Below are 13,585 nucleotides of genomic sequence, written 5' to 3'. Positions count from 1 at the left end.
GTCGGTGTGGGAGTGAGTGAAGGTGGCGTCCTGTAAGGGTACGAGTTTGGAGGCTTTGTTAACGGCACCTCTGCCGTTCTCGCCAGCTCGGTACTCCACAAGCCCTCTGGTGGTGGCAGCCCTGAGGGTGTTGGGAAATGGAGGCAGCACATGAGACTGGAGGGGGCGTCGATGTGGTCACCGATCTGTGATAACCACTGTTTTGTTCCGGGAGTGCCGGACGGGAGCTTTAGGAGGTGGCAACAGGCAGGGATTGAGAGATTTGGTGATCTCTTCATTGAAGAGGGTTTTCCGAGCCAGGGGAGATTAGAGGAGGAGTTTAAGTTGCCGGGTAGGAACGGATTTCGGTACCTGCAGGTACCAGACTTTGTCTGGCGGCAGGTTCCAAGCTTCCCTCCCCTCCCTCTAAGGGGACTGCAGGATAAGGTGATGTCAAAAACAGGGGTTGGAGAGGGGAGGGTCTCGGAAATATATAAGGAATTGATGGAGTGGGAAGGAGTCCCAATCGGGGAGGTGAAGAAAAAGCGGGAGGAAGAGTTGGAAGTCGGACTATGGGAAAAGGCCTTGAGGAGAGTCAATTCATTCTCGTCATGTGCCAGGCTTAGCCTGATCCAGTTTAAGGTGGTCCACAGGGCTCATATGACTGTGGCCCGGATGAGTAGGTTTTTTGAGGAGGTGGAGGACAGATGTGGGAGGTGCAGGGGAAGTCCAGCGAATAAGTACACATAATTTGGACGTGTCCGAAGCTGAGGGCATTCTGGCAGGGATTTGCGGACGTCATGTCAGAGGTTCTGGAAGGGAGGGTTACTCAGAGTCCAGAAATGGCAATATTTGGGGTGTCGGAAGATCCGGGGGCCCAGGAAGAGAGAGAGGCCAACGTTTTGGCCTTTGCCACCCTGGTGGCCCGGAGATGGATTTTGCTGGGATGGAGGGACTCGGAGCATCCAAAGTCAGGGGTTTTGGTCAGCGACATGGCAGGGTTTTTCAGGCTGGAGAAGATTAAGTTGGCCTTAAGAGGTTCAATCCAGGGGTTCGCTCGGAGGTGGCAGCCGTTCATCGACTTCTTTAAGGACAATTGACCGTCAGCAGAAGTGGGGGGAGAGTGTGGGGGGGGGCATGGCATTGTACAATAAGGGAATCTAATATACGGGCAGTCAGGAGGTAGGGCAGGGGGGAAGTTGAGTATGTTATTGTGATATTGTGTCGGACTGCTCTGTTTAGAATGTTTAAATGTTAAAATTATAAATGCTTCAATAAAATGGTTTCTAAAAAAAAGAAAATAGCGATGATAAACATTTGCCCTCTAATGTCTAAAATACTTTACAATAATTCCTAAATTTGAGATTTTATGTACTTGACAAGTTATCTATACTTTACATGTTGTAGAAGTTCACTTGAGCACTAAAGATCAAAGAGGGATGACTGTTCTGGAATGGATTAAACACTAAATATAAAAATGCTGGAAATATTTAGCAAATCTGGCAGCAGCTGAGGAGATCGAAAAAAATTACCGTTTCAAGTTGGCAACCTTTTGTCAGAACTGCTAAATGTTGGAGATGTAACAGGAAAGCGGTGGCGCTATTGCCACTGGACAGGTGATCCAGAGACCTAGGGTAATCCCACCATGGTAGATGGTGGAAATTGAATCCAATAAACATCTGGGGCTGGATTCTGGTCGCTGACGGCAACATCGCGTTCAGTGATCAGCCAGAGAATCCCCATTTACACCAGAATCGGGAGCGGTGCCGTTTTTGCTGTGCTCCGCCCCCTCACGCTGTATGGACAGCCTCAGGACGTCACCTGAGGCCCTACCCCGATGCGCTGCCCCCGATGGGCCGAGTCCCCGACGGCATGGGGCGCGTGTCCTCACAACTTTCAGGGACCTCGCATAGCGGCTGCGGACTGAGTCCAGTGCCGCCACAGTGGGGGGAGAGCCGTTCCGCTGGCAGGGGGGCTTCGGCGGGGGCTGGGGGGACTGGTGAGGGGTGACGAGGCTGGTTACAGGGGGCAGTTTTTGGCAGGCCGGGTCCACGTGTGGCGGGTGCCATGTTGCACGGCGCAGCTGCCGCCGTGAGCATGCGCGACTACAGACGCGGCCAATCTCCAGCCGTAGGTAAAGCCGGGGCTTTACGCTGCGTGGCTGCTGGCCCCCCCACCGGATGGAGGATCAGTGCGGAGGCGCCGCCGACTCTCTGGTCGTAAGACATAGCCGCAGGATAGGAAAGTCCAGCCCCTGGAATTAAAAGTCTAATGATGGCCATGAAACTATTGTCAATTGTCGTAAAAACCCATCTGGTTCACTAATGTCCTTTAGGGAAAGAAATCTGCAGTCCTTACCTGGTCTGTGACTCCAGATCCACAGCAATGTGGTTGACTCTTAAATGCCCTCTGAAATGGCCTAGCAAGCTACTCAGTTTTATCAAAACTATTACAAAGACAATAAAAAGGAAAGATGGATCGCCTCAACATTGACCAATGGATTGGAAACGACAACAGTGATTCTGCAAAGCCCCCCTTGTGCCAAAATTGAGAGAGCTGCCTCACAAACTAGTCAAGCAACAGCCTGACATAGTCATACTCACCTTACAGATAATGTTGACTATTACCATATCTGGGTAGGTCCTGTCCCACCAGCAGGACTGACCACAGACGTGATGGCACAGTGGTACACAGTTGGGAGTGAGTTGCTCTGGGAGTCCTCAATACCGATTCCAGGGAAACCTCCATTACCATGTACCGTCTACCGTCAGCTGATGAATCAATATCTCCTCCATGTTGGACACCGCTTAGAGGAAGCACTGAGGATGGCAAGGGCACAGAATATACTCTGGGTGTGGGGGTTCAATGTCCATCATCAAGAATGGCTCAGTAGCAGCACTACTGACTGAGCCGGCCGAGCCCTAAAGGACATAGCTGCTGGACTAAGTCTGCGACAGGTGGTGAGGGAACCAGCAAGAAGGAAAAACATACGAGACCTCATTATCACCAATCTGCCTGCCACAGATGCATCTCTCCATGACAGTATCGGTAGGAGTGACCACCGTACAGTCCTTACGGTTACAAAGTCCCAACTTCACATTGAGGATACCCTCCATCGTGCTAAATGGATAGATTCAGAACAGATCTAGCAGCTCAGTACTGGGCATCCATGAGACACCGTGGGCCATCAGCAGCAGCAGAATTGTAGTCAGCCACAATCTGCAACCTCATGGCCCAGCATATCCCACCACTCTACCAATGCCACCAAGCCAGGGAATCAACCTTGGTGCAATGAAGAGTACAAGATGGCATGCCAGGAGCAGCACCAGCATACTGAAAAATGAGATGTCACCTTGGTGAAGTTATAACACAGGATTGCTTGTGTGCCAAACAACATAAGCAGCAAGTGATAGAGTTAAGCAAACCCACAGCCAACGGATCAGATCTAAGCTCTGCAGTCCTGCCACATCCAGACATGATTGGTGGTAGTCAATTAAACAACTCACTGGAGGAGGAGGCTCCACAAATATCTCCATCCTCAATGATGGAGGAGCCCAGTACATCAGTGCAAAAGTCAAAGCTGAAGCATTTGCAATAATCTTCAATCAGAAATACAGAGTGGATAATCAATCTCTGTCACTTCCAGAGGTCCCCAATATCACAGATGTCAGTCTTCAGCCAATTTGAGTCACCCCACGTGATCTCAAGAAATGGCTGAAGGCACTGGATACTGCAAAGGCTGTGGGCCCTGACAATATTCCTGCAATAAAACTGAAGACATGTGCTCCAGAACTTGCCGCACCCCTAGCCAAGCTGTTCCAGTACAGCTACAACACTGGCATCTACCCGGCAATGTGGAAAATTGCCCAGGTGTGTCCTGTACGTAAAAAGCAGGACAAATGCATCCCGGCCAATTATCACCCTATCAGTCTACTCTCAGTCATCAGAAAAGTGATGGAAGGGTCATCAATAATGCTATCAAAGTGGCATTTACTTAGCAATAACCTGCTCACTGATGTTCAGTTTGGGTTCTGCCAGGGTCACTCAGCTCCTGATCTCATTACAGCCTCTGTTCAAACAAGGACAAAAGAGCTAAACTCCAGAGATGAGGTGAGAGTGACTGCCCTTGACATCAAGGAGCATTTGATTGAGTATGGTATCAAGAAGCCTCAGCTGGAGCCAATGGGAATCAGGGGGGAAATTTTACTGGTTGGAGTCATACCAAGCCCAAAGCAAGATGGTTGCGATTGTTAGAGGTCAGTCATCTCAGTCCATGGTCATCACTACAGAGGTTCCTCAGGGTAGTGTCGTCATCTCCCTACCATTTTCAGCTGCTTCATCAATGGCCTTCCTTCCAACATAAGGTCAGAAGAGGGAATGTTCGCTGATGACTGCACAATGTTCAGCATCGTTCATGACTCCTCAGACAATGAAGCAATCTACATGCAAATGCAGCAAGACCTGGACAATATCCAGGCTTGGGCTGACAAGTGGCAAGTAATATTTCCGCCACACAAGTGCCAAGCAATGACCACTTGAGCAAATCAAACCATCGCCCCATGACATTCATTGGCATTACCATCACTGAATCCGCCACTATCAATACCCTGTAGATATTATTATCTACCAATGACCAGAAACTGAACTCCTAGCCATATTAACACTGTGACTACCAGACAGAGCTGGTCAGAGGCGAGGAATCCTACGGCGAGTAATTCACCTTCTGACTCCCCAAAGCCTGTTCACCACCTACAAAGCGCAAGTCAGGAGTGTGATGGAATGCTCTCCACTGGACGAGTGAAGTTCCAACAGCACTCAAGATGCTCAACACCATCCAGGACAAAGCAGCCAGCTTGATTGGCATTCCTTCCACAAACATTCACAACCTCCATCACCATCACACAGTAGCAGCAGTGTGTACCATCTACAAAGTGCATTGCAAGAACTCACCAAGGCTCCTTCTGGAGCACTTCCAAACCCACAACCACTATCATCTAAAAGGACAAGAACAGCAGTTACATGGGCACACCACCACCTGGGAGTTCCCCTCCAAGTCACTCACCATCCTGACTTGGAAATATATCGCTGTTCCTTCACTGTCGCTGGGTTAAAAGTCTGGAACTCCCTCCCGAACAGAACTGTGGGTGTACCTACATCAGATGAACTGCAGCGGTTCAAGAAGGCCCCACCTTCTCAAGGGCAATTAGGGATAGTCAACAAATGCTGGTCTGAGCAGCGAAGCCCACATCCCATAAAAATTAGTATATTTAAACATAGATATTTTTCAGCAGGCTAACTGGCAGGAAAGGGCTTTTGGTAGCATTGTGGATAGCACAATTGCTTCACAGCTCCTGGGTCCCAGGTTCGATTCCGGCTTGGGTCACTGTCTGTGCGGAGTCTGCACATCCTCCCCGTGTGTGCGTGGGTTTCCTCCGGGTGCTCCGGTTTCCTCCCACAGTCCAAAGATGTGCAGGCCATGATAAATTGCCCTTAGTGTCCAAAATTGCCCTTAGTGATAGGTGGGGTTACTGGGTTATGGGGATAGGGTGGAGGTGTTGACCTTGGGTGGGGTGCTCTTTCCAAGAGCCGGTGCAGACTCGATGGGCCGAATGGCCTCCTTCTGCACTGTAAATTCTATGATGATAATCTATGATTGGGTCGAAGCCAAGAGAGATTGGACATGAGGATGATGGTGCAAGGTAAAAGGAAGTGGTAATGGAAAAGTTGGTGTGGTGCAGGTGTAAATGGGGCTAGTAGAATCAACACCTTTAGGTGCCATCAAAACACAAACACAAAGAAAAAATAATTCGGCAGAAATTATCATCGGGAACAGTTGAATTCCATGTAGATGCTGGAATGTTGTAAAATCCTCATTGAAAGTTGAGGTGCTGTTCCTCAAGCTTACATTAAACTTCACTGGAACAGTCAGGAGGCCGATTATAGAGCGGTCAGAATGGTTGTGGGTGGAGAATGAAAATCACAGGTGGCCAGAAGCTTGAGATCCCTCTTACGGATTAAACAGGGGTGTTCTGTGAAACGGTCACCTAATCTGAGTTTCTGGAGGAAACCACATCATGGGCAGCAAATACATTGGGCAGAATCTTGAGGTCCGTGGAATTTTGCAAGAATGGGGAAACACGATTCTTGCCGGAGATCGGGTTTCCCAATTTTCCTCGATCCCTCCTCAATAAATATTCACGTCATATCAGCGAGGTTTATAACAGGTTGGGCCGAGCATGAGGCAGTCGAGGGGATCCCTCCAGGGACGCAGAGGTAAGTATAGCCCCTGGGAGGGTAGAGGGACATGCCTGGACAGTACCCTGGCACTGCTCCTGGCACTGCTCAGCTCTTGTGCAAGTCTGACACTTTGCAAAATTCTGGTAAGATTCTGCCTCATTTTTTAATTTCAAAGAGGTACAAGTAAATCGCTGTTTCACCTGAAAGGCGTATTTGGGCATTGGACAGTGAGAAGGGAGAGGGTAAATATTTTAGTTTTGAATCTCCTGTGCTTGCATAGGACAGTACCATGTGAAGAGGAGAAGGGGCTCTTGGGAAGGATTGAGGAGTGTATCTGGTGTAGTGGAGGGGGCGATCCTTTCCGAATGCTAAGATAGCTTATTCCTAGAAAAGTATGAGACGTCACTTTAACACTTAACTCACCATTTATAAAATCCACTAAATTTATTTCCTTCCTCTATCACGTTATAGCACCATTGCCATCAGCAAGCATTCAAGCAATTTCTCACCAAGCACCAAGCCCCGTGTATAATCGCACTTAGCGCAGGTGCCAGAACAGATGTTGCAGACGGTTGAATACAATTTAATTAATTAAGAGAGTGATTATCTTCAGTGCCGCTAGTTGAATGTTGTACCCATAGATCTGAAAATGAACCATAAATTGTAGGTGACATTTTAATCATATGTTCCTTTGAGTGCTTTTATTTTTCTTATCAGGGAACAATGGGGCTGACAAAAAGCATAATTATAATAACTGGAACCATTGAAACTGGATAGGGCTGAGCGGTAGTGGAGAGAGGCCAAAAGAAGTGGCAGGGTCGAGATGTGGGCAGGAAGATAGAGGTCAGCACAGATTTTTACATTGTGGCATGTGCAGATTTATGAGTCTCCACTTTGGTTTCAATATTAAACAATTTAAAGATAATGGGCGGGACCAGAGAATCCTGCTGCCAGCCAACGGCCGGAGAATTCCGGCCAATCTTTCTAGTCTGGAGTTATAAGTATTTTTGTTTGTTCCCTCTGTATTCCAGTTTGTTCAACAAATAATACTTTTTCATTACATTTTTACAGAATGGAAGCAAACACTCAAAGGGAGATTGCAGCTCTGAAGCTGTGTGAAGGACACCCTAACATTGTAAAACTGCATGATGTTCATCATGACCAGGTATACTACAAAAGTACTGTGTGGCTTGGCAATCAGGCACTAAAAGATCCTTTGTTCAATGCACTAGGCCTTCCAGTAGCAAGTTTAGTATAATTCTATCCTGTTAACTTGGTGGGTGTCATCTGATGATAAAAGGGCGAGAGTGGTCTCCAAACTCAAGAACCACGAGTGCCAATAATGCTACTTTGAGGAAACAACATGCGTTTCAGCTGACATTTCAGAGGCTGTGGCACTATAAATGGAAGGGAGAGCGCACAGTCGTTTCTAGCTTCTGGGTTTCATCCTTTAGATTTGGCATTAAACCAACATACGGTCTGCCCCTCAGGTGGATATAGAAGACACAACAGAACATCTTGAGAAACAGTTGATGTTTTCCAGTGTCATTTATTCTTCAACCAATAATAAGCAAAATTGATTATCAGATTATTTATGGTACTATTGTCTGTGGGACCTATTTTTTAAAATGAATTTACGGGAAGTTGTCGTCACTGGCTCGACCAGCATTTATTACCCATCACTAATTGCCCTTGAGAAGGTAGTGTGAGCTTCCTTCTAGAACTGTTGCAGCCCCTCGGGGTAGATACACGCACAGTGCTGTGAAAGTAGAAATTCCAGGATTTTCACCCAGCGACAGTAAAGGAATGGCAATATATTTCCACATCGGGATGGTGAGTGACTTGGAGGGGAACCTTCATGTGTTGGTGTTCCCAGGTATCTGCTGCTCTTGTCCTCCTAGATGGTAGTGGCCGTGGGTTTGGAAGGTGCTGTCTAAGGAACCTTGGTGAGTTCCTGCAGTGAATCCTGTAGATGGTACATAAGGCTACTACTGAACATCACGGGTGGACGGATTGAACATTTGTGTAAGGGGGCTGCTTAGTCCTGGATGGTGTTGAGCTTCTTGAGTGTTGTTGGATCTGCACTCATCCAGGCAAGTGGAGAGTATTCCATTACACTCCTGACTTGTGCCTTCTAGATGGTGAACAGGCTTTGGAGGGTCAGGAGATGATTTACTCGCCACAGGATTCCTAGCCTTTGACCTGCTCTGGCAGCCACAGTATTTATATGGCTAGACCAGTTCAGCATCTGGTCAATGGTAACCCCCAGAATGTTGACAGCGGGGGATTCAGTGATGGTAATTTCATTGAATGTAAGGGATGATGGTTAGATGGTGTACATGTACTTTATAAGCAACAAAGACAGCATTTCAAAAGTAATTAATTGACCTGAAATATCTTGGAACAGGATATAACTCAATTTTTACAGCAGTTGAGATGCTGAGAATGATATTTCTGAATTGAGATTTATCTCCTCACTAAGCTGATGAGAAACCATCCCCTTCTCCCGATCCCCTGTCTCTCCATCCCTTCTCTCCTTCCCCTGTCTCTCCATCCCCTGTTTCTCCATCCCCTGTCTCTCCATCCCCTGTCTCTCCATCCCCTGTCTCTCCATCCCCTGTCTCTCCATCCCCTGTCTCTCCATCTCCTGTCTCTCCATCTCCTGTCTCTCCATCCCTTCTCTCGATCCCCTGTCTCTCGATCCCCTGTCTCTCCATCTCCTGTCTCTCCATCCACTGTCTCTCCATCCACTGTCTCTCCATCCCCTGTCTCTCCATTCCTTCTCTCGATCCCCTGTCTCTCGATCCCCTGTCTCTCCATCTCCTGTCTCTCCATCCACTGTCTCTCCATCCACTGTCTCTCCATCCCCTGTCTCTCCATCTCCTGTCTCTCATTCCCCTGTCTCTCCATCCTCTGTCTCTCCATCCCCTGTCACTCCATCCCCTGTCTCTCCATCTCCTGTCTCTCATTCCTCTGTCTCTCCACCCCCTGTCTCTCCATCCCCTGTCTCTCCATTCCCTGTCTCTCCATCTCCTGTCTCTCCATCCTCTGTCTCTCCATCCTCTGTCTCTCCATCCCCTGCCTCTCCATCTCCTGTCTCTCATTCCCTTGTCTCTCATTCCCCTGTCTCTCATTCCTCTGTCTTTCCATCCCCTGTCTCTCCATCCCCTGTCTCTCCATCCTCTGTCTCTCCTCCCCTGTCTCTCCATCCCCTGTCTCTCCATCCCCTGTCTCTCCATCCCCTGTCTCTCCATCCCCTGTCTCTCCATCCCCTGTCTCTCCATCCCCTGTCTCTCCATCCTCTGTCTCTCCATCCTCTGTCTCTCCATCCCCTGTCTCTCCATCCTCTGTCTCTCCATCCCCTGTCTCTCCATCCTCTGTCTCTCATTCCCCTGTCTCTCCATCCCCTGTCTCTCCATCCTCTGTCTCTCCATCCCTGTCTCTCCATCCCCTGTCGCTCCATCCCCTGTCTCTCATTCCCCTGTATCTCATTCCCCTGTATCTCATTCCCCTGTCTCTCATTCCCCTGTCTCTCCATCCCCTGTCTCTCCATCCCCTGTCTCTCATTCCCCTGTCTCTCCACCTCGTCTCTCCATCCTCTGTCTCTCCATCCCATGTCTCTCCATCCCCTGTCTCTCCATCCCCTGTCTCTTCATCCCCTGTCTCTCCATCCTCTGTCTCTCCTCCCCTGTCTCTCCACCCCCTGTCTCTCGTTGCCCTGTCTCTCCATCCTCTGTCTCTCATCCCCCTTTCTCTCATCCTCCTTTCTCTCATTCCCCCTGTCTCTCCAGCCTCTGTCTCTCAATCCTCTGTCTCTCAATCCTCTGTCTCTCCATCCTCTGTCTCTCCATCCCCTGTCTCTCCACCCCCTGTCTCTCCATCCCCTGTCTCTCATTTCCCTGTATCTCATTTCCCTGTATCTCATTCCCCTGTCTCTCCATCCCCTGTCTCTCATTCCCCTGTCTCTCCATCCCCTGTCTCTCCATCCCCTGTCTCTCCACCCCCTGTCTCTCCATGAGATAGCCTGCCTTCTGGACTCCGGGAGCACCGAGAGCTTCATCCACCCCGATACGGTAAGGCGCTGCTCCCTCGCGGTACACCCCGCTAACCAAAGAACCTCCCTAGCCTCCGGATCCCATTCCGTGGCGATCCGGGGGTACTGCATTGCCACCCTCACCATCCAGGGCGTAGAGTTCAGCGGCTTCCGGCTCTACGTCCTCCCCAACCTCTGCGCTGCCTTGCTACTTGGCCTGGTCTTCCAGTGCAACCTCCAGAGCCTAACCCTGAAACTTGGCGGGCCCCTACCACCCCTTACTGTTTGCAGCCTCGCGACCCTTAAGGTCGACTCGCCTTCCCTGTTTGCAAACCTCACCCCGGATTGCAAACCCGTCGCCACCAGGAGCAGACGGTACAGCGCCCAGGACTGGACCTTCATCAGGTCTGAGTTCCAGCGGCTGTTGCGGGAAGGTATCATCGAGGCCAGCAACAGCCCCTGGAACGCCCAAGTGGTAGTGGTGAAAACCGGGGAGAAAAACAGGATGGTCGTTGACTACAGTCAGACCATCAATCGGTACACGCAGCTTGACGCATGTCTGATTGCACAGTACCGGGTCTTCTCGACAGTGGACCTGAATTCTGCCTACCACCAGCTCCCCATCCGCAAGGCGGACCGCCCATACACTGCATTTGAAGCAGACGGCCGCCTTTACCATTTCCTTAGGCTTCTCTTCGGCGTCACCAACAGGGTCTCGGTCTTCCAACGGGAGATGGACCGAATGGTTGGCCGGTATGGGCTGCGGGCCAGTTTCCCGTACCTGGACAATGTCACCATCAAGACCACGACGCTAACCTTTCCAAATTTCTTCACATCGCCACACTCCTCAACCGAACTTACAACAAGGAGAAGTGTGTGTTCAGCACGAACCAATTAGCCATCCTCGGCTAGGTGGTTCAGAATGGAGTTCTAGGGCCCCACCCCGATCGCATGTGCCCCCTCATGGAACTCCCCCTGCCTCAAGGCCCTCAAACGATGCCTTTGGTTCTTTTCGTATTACGCCCAGTGGGCCCCAAACGATGCGGACAAGGCCCGCCCACTCATTCAATCCACCGCTTTCCCACTGACGGCTGAGGCTCACCAGGCCTTCAACCGTATCAAGGCCGACATCTCCAAGGCCGCGATGCACACGGTCGATGAGACGCTCCCCTTCCAAGTCGAGAGCAATGCATCAGACGTCGCTCTGGCCGCCACCCTCAACCAAGCAAGCCCGTGGCATTCTTTCCCCGCACCCTCCATGCCTCCGAAATTCGGCACTCCTCCGTCGAAAAGGAGGCCCAAGCGATCGTTGATGCTGTGCGACATTGGAGGTATTACCTGGCCGGCAGGAGATTCACTCTCCTCACTGACCGACGGTCGGTTGCTTTCATGTTTAACAACACACAGTGGGGTAAGATCAAAAATGATAAAATCTTGAGGTGGAGGATCGAGCTCTTCACCTACAATTACGAGATTTTGTATCGCCCCGGTAAGCTCAACGAGCCCACCGATGCCCTGTCCCGAGGTACATGTGCTAGCCACAAGTGGACCGACTCCGGACCCTGCACGACGATCTCTGTCACCCGGGAGTCACCCGCTTTTACCACTTCATTAAGGCCCGCAATCTGCCCTACTCCATCGAGGAAGTCAGGGCTATCACCAGAGACTGCCAGGTCTGCACGGAGTGTAAACCGCACTTTTACCGGCCAGACCGTGTGCGCCTGGTGAAGGCCTCCCACCCCTTTGAACGCCTCAGCGTGGACTTCAAAGGGCCCCTCCCCTCCACCGACCGCAATATGTACTTTCTTAATGTTGTCGACAAGTATTCCAGATTCCCCTTCGCCGTCCCATGTCCCGATATGACGTCTGCCACCGTCATCAAAGCCCTCAACACTATTTTCGCTCTGTTCAGCTTCCCCGCCTACGTCCACAGTGACCGGGGATCCTCATTTCGCACAATGAGGAGCTGTGCCAGTACCTGCTCAACAGGGGCATTGCCTCGAGCAGGACGACCAGCTACAACCCCAGGGGAAACCGGCAGGTGGAGCGGGAGAATGGAACGGTCTGGAGGGCCATCCAGCTGGCCCTACGGTCCAGAAATCTCCCGGTCTTCCGCTGGCAGGAGGTCCTCCCCGACGCACTTCACTCCATTCAGTCGCTCCTGTGCACCGCGACCAACGAAACCCCCCATGAACGCCTCTTCGCCTTCCCCATGAAGTCTACCTCCGGGGTTCCGCTCCTAACGTGACTGCCAGCTCCAGGACCCGTTCTCTTCCGCAAGCACTTGCGGCTCCACAAGGCGGACCCGTTGGTTGAGAGAGTACAGCTACTCCACGCAAATCCGCAGTACGCCTACGTAGCGTACCCCGACGACTGCCAAGACACAGCCTCCCTCAGGGATCTGGCACCAGCTGGGTCCCCACACCCACCCCCCCCCCACCCCCTCTGCCCCGGCGCCACCCTCCCCTCCCCCCGGCGCACCCCACCGCAGCCTCCACTCCAGGACAATCCGTCCTCCCCTTGCTCTCACCCGGGGATGAAGAGGATTTTGACATGCTCCCGGAGTCACCGAAGACCAAGGTGACGCCTGAGTCGCTACCAGCACTGCGGCGCTCTCAACAACAGATCAAGGCGCTCGATCGTCTAAATTTGTAACCTTCTCTGTAATTTTAAAACTAATCTGTATGTATATAGTTTTCCACCACCCCCGCTGGACTCATTTTTAACAGGGGGTGAATGTGGTAGTCACCAGTGTTGTATCATATTGTATATATGGGTATTACAGTAAGGCCCCTGTACAGGGGTAGATCCCTGCTTGTTGGCTCCACCCAGGAGGTGGCGTTTAAATGCTGTAGGAGGCCACACATCTTAGTGTAATAAAGCCTCAGTTGCATTCAACTCTCGTCTCGTCGTAATTGATAGTGCATCAATTTCCATCCCCTGTCTCTCGATCCCCTGTCTCTCCATCCCCTGTCTCTCCATCCCCTGTCGCTCCATCCTCTGGCTCTCATTCCCCTGTCTCTCCACCCCCTGTCTCTCATTCCCCGTCTCACTATCCCCTGTCTCTCCATCCCCTGTCTCTCCATCCTCTGTCCCTCATTCCCCTGTCTCTGCACCCCCCGTCTCCCCATCCTCTGTCTCTCATTCCCCTGTCTCTCTGTGGTAGTCACCACTGTTGTATTATATTGTATATATGGGTATTACGGTAAGGCCCCTGTACTACAGGTACGGGGGTAGATCCCTGCCTGCTGGCTCCGCCAGTAGGCGGAGTATAAATGTGTGTGCTCTCCTAACAGCAGCCATTTTGTAAGCTGCTGTAGGAGGCCACACATCTCT

General features: G+C 50.8%; 1 protein-coding gene across 2 annotated transcripts in view; it reads left to right on the top strand.

Annotated features, from left to right (window-relative positions):
* Window positions 1-13,585, top strand: part of LOC140405517 (ribosomal protein S6 kinase alpha-5) — a 365,875-nt gene that overhangs the window by 283,058 nt on the left and 69,232 nt on the right. For both annotated transcript variants that reach the window (XM_072494073.1, XM_072494063.1), the window contains one exon: window positions 7,288-7,381. In XM_072494073.1, coding sequence (XP_072350174.1) covers window positions 7,288-7,381 — 94 coding nt within the window. The remainder of the gene's footprint in view (window positions 1-7,287; window positions 7,382-13,585) is intronic.

The sequence above is a fragment of the Scyliorhinus torazame genome, chromosome 2 (genome assembly GCF_047496885.1).
Source record: "Scyliorhinus torazame isolate Kashiwa2021f chromosome 2, sScyTor2.1, whole genome shotgun sequence".
Taxonomy (NCBI): Eukaryota; Metazoa; Chordata; class Chondrichthyes; order Carcharhiniformes; family Scyliorhinidae; genus Scyliorhinus; species Scyliorhinus torazame.
This window is presented reverse-complemented; position numbering and strand designations above follow the sequence as displayed.